The 7742-nt window shown below is 40.4% G+C and overlaps 1 protein-coding gene across 3 annotated transcripts in view; it reads right to left on the reverse strand.

Annotated features, from left to right (window-relative positions):
* Positions 1–4777: 4777 nt before the first annotated feature.
* Positions 4778–7742, reverse strand: part of zcchc7 (zinc finger, CCHC domain containing 7) — a 56495-nt gene continuing 53530 nt past the window's right edge. For all 3 annotated transcript variants that reach the window (XM_012831295.3, XM_031559340.2, XM_031559341.1), the window contains 2 exons: positions 6327–6444; positions 4778–5759 (listed from right to left, as the gene is read on the reverse strand). In XM_012831295.3, the coding sequence (XP_012686749.2) occupies positions 5191–5759; positions 6327–6444 (687 nt within the window). In that variant the 3' untranslated portion in view covers positions 4778–5190. The remainder of the gene's footprint in view (positions 5760–6326; positions 6445–7742) is intronic.

Here is a 7742-nt window from a genome sequence, read left to right on the forward strand (position 1 = left end):
AGTAAATTTATTTTTTAATTAGCCAAGGGTAGTCATCTGCTGTAGTTTTACTGGTCACCTTGCTATTTTATAGTTGTATCAGCCAGATGTGCGACTTTACATTCTCCTATGTGCTGATTTACGGAGCCGTAGAAAGACTCTGATTAGCCCTGTTTGACATGCTAGCTAACGTTAGCTAAAATGAGTTTGTGTTCGCTTAAACTGCGGTTAGATTTTTGTAGTATGCAGTTCGGGACTACAAACACAAAAATGTATCTGCGAGTTCAGGTACTTGTTAGTAACACTACTGTGGAAGCTTTTATATGTTTAAATGCTTCCACATGGTTTTAGTTGCATATGCACGCTCCACTTATAAAATGCAATTTAATGTGGAAGTAATCCAAGTATTCAGAATACGTTACTCAGATTAGTTAATGTAACGCAATATGTTACAGATTACATTTTTGGGCATGTATTCTGTAACGGAATATCTTTGTATCCTTCCCAATACTGTTTCTCGTAGGGGAGAGCGGGGTAATGTGGGACACCGGGTAATGTGAGACACCCCCTGTATCTCGGCAACGGAACACATTTTTGGTCATGTGACCATTATGTTTTCAAGCCCCTCCCATTCCCCTCTTGCCATGAAGAAGAGGTTGGTGCTGGTGCTGTGGAAAGTATGTTTTTTCACAAAAATGTGTTTTTTGCATGTAAAAGTAAATTTTCTTGATGTGAACAAAATCAACTGTTGTGTCAAAGCAAATTGATTCAGGTAGAAAAACTTATATAATACATGTTGATGAACTTCCAACATATAAAACCATGTGATTGATGCTAGTGAAGATTAGCCTGAATTGCTAAGAGATGTTGTTTTTTCTAAAAAAGTGTCTGTGGGGTAAAGTGAGACAAATGCTGTGGGGTAAAGTGAGACACTGTGGAGAGAGATCTAACCCTGGCAAAACAGTCCCCATCTACCAGATTGCAGGACTTGTGAATGAGGCCTTCTTGTCAGCAGTGACACCACGGAATATCACTTCTGGATTCAGGTCCACTTGGATTTTCCCAAATAAACCGAGATATTTTCCCTGAGGAAGCGTTTGCACCATCCATGGTGTCAGACCGGCCAAATCCTGAGCTGCAGCCTGCATCCACTGGTCCATCCACTTCAGATGATCCAAGTGGTCCATCCACTTCAGATGATCCAAGTGGTCCATCCACTTCAGATGATCCGGATGGTCCACGCCCTGCAGATGATCCACCCCCTGCAGATGATCCAGAAGGTCCAATCCCTGCAAATGAACCACCTGCTGCAGATGATCCACTCGCTGATGCAGGTCCGTCCACATGGATGTGCTTGCCAGCTGACTCAGATGTGCCATGTGTTCCCAGCCGACCTGGATATGTGTCTCCTCGTGAAATCCTACCACTTCCCAAATGTCCCCCCAGAGCACAAACAAAAAGAAAGCGTGTGAAGACAGCCATTCTAACTGATACTCCTGAGAAGCAGACAATAGAAAAGGCTTATGAAGAGAGACAAAAGAAACTGGCAGGGAAAAAGCAAAATAGCAAAGAAAAGGGAAAACCCAAAAAGAAAGCACCCAAAAAGAAAATCATAGATAGCGGCTCTGAGGAGAGCCTGTCCCATTTGATGATGAGTTTGATAAAGAGAGCTCTGAGGATGAGAGAAGTGATCCTGGAAACACAGATCCGCCCGTGGGTGACTTTGTCCTAGTTAACTTTGCAACCAAATACAAAATGAGTATGAGGCTGATGTTCTAATCCAGGTGGGTCTAGTCCTGTGTTCTGAGTCCCAGGCTGTTCTAGCTGGTTCTGATTATGGTCCCATGACTGTGTTCTAATCTAACTGGTTTTATCTGTCATTTGAATGTTAACAAAAACATTTTGAATTATATTATGTTGTATATGATTTTGTTCGGAGTTACTTTCAAGTGTTTAAAAAAATGTGCTTAATTGACCAATCCCCTTGATTCTGTTACTAGTCCGATATTAGTTTTGGAATGTGTGGTTGTCAATCTAGCTGTCAGGATTCTTACTGTTACAACATGTGTTGTTATGGTAGCTTTAAAGTGGAAAAAGTAAGTGGTTCACTTTACCCCCTTGATTTCTCTGGTCTGTCTCACTTTACCCCTAAACTGGGGTAAAGTGAGACACAAGACCACTTTTTTAAAAACAATCATATTTTCACTGCCCTTTGTCCTGAAGACATTCTGATCATTTCAATTGCTAGGAGACATCCTGAATTATTGGGAAATGTGTACATTTTACTGATATATCAATTTAGCTCGCCTAGAGGAGAGCAAATGTAAAAAATGTCTCACATTACCCCGCTCTCCCCTACTGTACACCTGTCTGAAACGCTCGGTTAGAGCTCCTGTGTCCCAGTGTGTTCTGATTGGTCAGCTAGGCAGTCAATAATAACTACTTACTAACCGAACGTTCGAGGTTAGTAAGTTGTTTATTATATGGTATTTTTTAGCTCCTTTCATTTTGTAAATGAAAAGAAATGGTAATTGTAAATAGAGAACATGAATGAAGAGTGCGTTACAAATAAAATAAATAATTATTATTATTATTCACCACACAGTTTGTTTCAGGCGTTGCCTAGCAACCAACTACTTGCTAACTTCAAGTTACAATGATAAATAGAAAACGGTTCAGCTAAAATGGCTTTTTAAGAAGAAGAGTCTAGAGCAAGAATGTTGTGCATAACCCCTATTTACAGTAAAGTAACAACACAAGTGATTCAAACTATAGTAGTCTAGTCTTCATCATCACTTTCAATAACATATTTTCGCTGCTTCTGAATTTCCCCATAGCTTTTGATGTCTTCTTATTTATTTATTTATTTTTCCTTTGGCACATTTTCGCTGCTTCTGAATTTACTTTGGCTTTTTTTTTCTTTTCTTGATGTCTATCAATATCGCAAATTTTTAAGATGACGTCAGAGGAGGGCAATAATAATACGTATCAGACCGGCAGACTGGCGAGGAGGTCAATACGCAGCTGGCTACCCATTAGCCAATCAGAATGTTCGTACTGTCGTTGCCATATAATAAGGATTGTTATGAGTTTATGTCATCTTGTAACAAAGGAAAAGGGCACGAATTCCAACGAGGCGTTTCAGTCAGCTGAGAAAAGCTGTGGTGTCCCTCTGGTGTGTACTTTGGGCTTTGTAACTTTGCAGGTGGTTTACATGCACAAAAAGCTATATAACACAGGGCGACAGTGGTACAGTAGGTAGAGAAGTCGTTTGGTAATCAGAAGGTTGCTAGTTCGATTCCCTGTCGAAGTGTCCTTGAGCAAGACACTGAACCCCTAATTGCTCCTGATGTGCAGTGTGCCATCAGTGTAAAATGTAAAATGTGTATACATTGTAAGTCGCACATATGTAAGTCGCTTTGGATAAAAGCGTCTGCTAAATGACTAAATGTAAATGTAAACACACTAAAGGACAGGGGAAAACCAGGAAAGCATAATAGGTCCTCTTTAAAATGAAGTACTACCCTACCCTTCTGCTATTACTCACAGGCTATATTACAGCTGTCCTGCACTGTTTATATGTTCTGTTCATCCACTTCAAAGTAAAAAGAACCTGTCACACGATACATTCTAAAGTAGGCCACTGGCCCGATCATTGGTAGAATTATCTTACGGCAGACGGCAACAGTATGTTATCTATTACTTGGTTGTTATCAGGAGCGAACAAATGCATCCATCCAGCACACCTCAGTGAGTGGATGACATTTATTAGCTAGCAGGCTACATTTAGACTGCATCTGCAGTGTGTGCCCAGATCAATGTGACAGTAATAAGACAGTATGGTAAAGCGTACATAGTTACTGTCAGCAAGTGTGAGTAGAAGGAAGTCCAATACTGAACACATCTGTAACAAATTAAAAACATAAAATAGTGCATTAAGGCCCTTTATTCTCAACAATACAGCTATATCTTTCATGTTGCATTTATAAATGTTATATTTTGAAAGGAACAGCCTGATCACTTTTGTCTTGAGCCATTTTTGTCTTTTGTCTTGCCAAACATCTATGTTAATTGTAAAGTTATTAGAGACACCAGAAAAATATGAATTAAACCAGAGTGGATCTCCATTATTAACTGCATCTTGGTAGCAACAAATAAGTGGCAACTTGACTAGATATCAATGAAACGGGATAGTTGAGATATTACAGCATTGATGGCTTGTCTCCACAGTTATCTTCTCTAGTTCTTTTGCAGTTCTACATGTTTGTTAGAATCCTGAACATACTGAGTATTCTGTGGCACTGGCCTATAGAACACATGCATTGGCAGGAGCAGCCAAACTGCAGCTGTAGTGACCTGCTAGTTGAACGGGGGAGAAGAACGGGTAGAGGAGAGGAAAGGAGAGAGTGAGGGGTTAAGAGTGAGAGGAGAGACCGATACAAGGGGAGTGGAGAGGGAGAGTGAGAGGAGAGACTGTTACGAGTGGAGAGGGAGAGGAGAGGAGAGACAGATGAGGAAGTTGCTTCTTAGACCTCTCTGGTGGCAGATGCCACTCAGGAATGAATGAGCAACTGAACGAACATCTGGTACCAGAAACACAGCCATGAGAGAACCCCAGAGGCAGCGGAGGTGAAGGTATGAGCGGTTAAGACAACGAGGGAGTGTTTGGCTCTTTGTCTTAATGGAGGAATGGTGGGGCTTGTTATTTCCTGATTCCACACTTGATATGCATTTTCTTTCACCCACATTTTACAGAATCTTTTACTCATTCACATAAACACAAAAGCAAGACAAGGAATCTAAATCAAGTTTTTTAATACAGATGCTTAATTATGGAGCAATACTGAGATGGAAATTACTGTAAAATATTTGTGACTTTCTAAATTCATGCACATCAAAGCCCGAACTTCTAAAACTCTAAATGACTTTTTTTTTTTTTTTTTTAACTTTCATTCCCGCCTTCCATCTCTCTACCTTAAATTTGTGGCCAGCAATGAACGAAACCAACGATTCAGAAGAGAGGGAATTCAAATCTGCAGCCAGCCAAAATTTAAGACAACAAAATGGTAGACTAGCCACCAGAGGGAGCTCTAATGCAGACAGGTTTGGCTGAGTGGCACTGAAACAAGGCAAAGGAGGTGATGCAATACACCCAAGATTCTCTGCAGTACTCATACACACACACACACACACACACACACACAAGCATGTTTATCTTGTGCGTTTGGTTTTCCTCTGTTTGATTGAAAACAGGTTCTCGTCTTCAGGGTACATGTTGGCAGGTTTGTCCTTCCAGGCCTTCTTCTCCTTCTGTTTCCTCTTGTTCTTTTTCTTAGAGGCATTGCCCTCAGCGGAGTTGGAGAAAAGCGTGGCGGGGTAGTTGGGGGTCCAATCCCGTGGTCCCCGAGGAAAGTCTTCCCCGTCCTCCAGCAGGCCATTCCTATGGGCTTTCCTCTGTTTCTTTGGCTTGGTCTGGTTGTTGCACGCTGGGGCTGGGGCTGTGGCTGCGTCTCTGTCTCGCGGGGTGCGGTTCTTCCCAAAGAAGAGGTGCTTAGGTTTTATGCTCAGAGAGGTTTTCGGATTATTTTTCTTGTGTATAGTTCTTTCGAGGTAAGGGTTTTTCTGTTTAGAGCTACCCTGCTGAAAGTTCTTGTGTGGAGACTTATTCTTGTGTTGTGGGTGGTTATGGGTCTTCTGTTTCTTATATAGGGGTGAGGAGAATCCTGTAGCTTCTGTTTCATGGGTAGGGCCCAACACAAGCAGTCCAGCCTCCTCCAAATCTGTTTAACAAACAAACAAACAAACAAAAACACACACACACACCTCAATCTGGTTAGAGGGAATACACAAAGTATGTTCGGGAAACGTCCATGGATATTCATGTTCATGCATAACTTCATGTATCAAAACCAAACGGCCCAATATGTCTCCTATCTCTTTCTACTTTCTTTTAGAGCCAATCCAGAGCCTTAAAATCACAGCACATTTCAGGAGCAGAACATTAAAAGGAAATGAACCACAAAATGCAAGCTAAATATCAGAATTGAAACAGAATGTCAATAAACTCATAGTTTTTGTTTCTTTCAGGGCTTGCCCGTAGATATTAATATACAACATTTATTTTAGCATATTTACAAACAATTTTGTTTCAAAATATCATGCTGATCAACTTTTTTTGTCTGAAACATTTGGCCCCATTTAAGCTCTACAGTCCTGTATGTTGTACAGCAAGGGACAGAATCATGTCAGTGCTGAGCAAATTCTGTGAGAGTTTGCATTTTGGAGAGTGTGCAACTCTGAATATAATACATAGATGTGTGTGCATTGTAGCATGTCTGACCACTCACCTTTGGCTTTCTTCTTTAGGAAGTTGTCACGGCGTTTAAAGTCTTTAGGCCTATCATAGTGATCAGTGAATGGGAGGCTGGGATAGATCCCACTAAACATCCGCCTCTGGGAGCACTCCTAATACACACACACACACACACACACACACACACACACACAAACACACACACACACAGGTCAAAGGGAAAGATGAAATGAGACACAATTACTTCAGACATAGAGTTGTATGCAAACATTTGGGCGCCCCTTTGGAAACAAGATTTTTTTTGTTAATTTGATTTTGTTTGAAGTGAAAGGCAGATTCAAAAAAGAGGTGCGATTTATTTATAGAAATAAAAATAGAAAACTTGGTCACACCCTGGTTTAGTTTAGTGCCACTTTTCTCTTGGGGAGCTCTTTTCTGTCTTTAATTGATATTGCTGAGTTTTACTGTAACTGAACTAATTATTTACCAGGCTTGTTCCTAAGATAATGTAATTAAAAAGATTTGTTTTTCCTGTTTAAGAATGTAGCCTAACATAACACAACGTAATATGTTACCTTATATGTAATGGAAAACAAACATAATGTTATTTCAGCAGTTTAAAACCAAAATGTGACACTCAAATATTGTGAGTCCCTTGTACATGTATAATAATGTTAGAACTAGGCCTACAGCCGACTGCAATATGGTGTTTCTCCTGGTGGTGGGGCTTGACTTACTACAGCCCTCAACAGCGCAAAGCTGAAAAGCGTGCAAGTCAAGGGCAGAGCAGCATAAATGGTCTTTACACTTTGGGTCTCCCTGCCCAAAGCACATTACTGCCATCATGGCGCACAAATCATAGATTTAAGTCACGGGGGAATACGCCCAGGCTGAAAAGTGGGCACTTTTTTTTTTTTTTACACATGGGAGAATGGTGCCCTACATGATAACCTAAACAGATACAAATGTGACAGTAATTGTGGCATGTGCAGGTTTGGGCACCTTTCTTAGTCAGCACTTGGTAACACTCCTGTGACAAACATCTCTTCCTTAAAGTGATCATCCTATCCCTAAACATCTCTTCCTGAAAATGATCATCCTATCCCTAAACATCTCTTCCTGAAAATGATCATCCTATCCCTAAACATCTTTTCCTTAAAATGATCATCCTATCCCTAAACATCTCTTCCTGAAAATGATCATCCTATCCCTAAACATCTTTTCCTTAAAATGATCATCCTATCCCTAAACATCTCTTCCTTAAAATGATCATCCTATCCCTAAACATCTCTTCCTGAAAATGATCATCCTATCCCTAAACCTCTTTTCCTTAAAATGATCATCCTATCCCTAAACATCTCTTCCTGAAAATGATCATCCTATCCCTAAACCTCTTTTCCTTAAAATGATCATCCTATCCCTAAACATCTCTTCCTTAAAATGATCATCC

The sequence above is a fragment of the Clupea harengus genome, chromosome 22, assembly GCF_900700415.2.
Source record: "Clupea harengus chromosome 22, Ch_v2.0.2, whole genome shotgun sequence".
In the NCBI taxonomy this organism is placed as follows: domain Eukaryota; kingdom Metazoa; phylum Chordata; class Actinopteri; order Clupeiformes; family Clupeidae; genus Clupea; species Clupea harengus.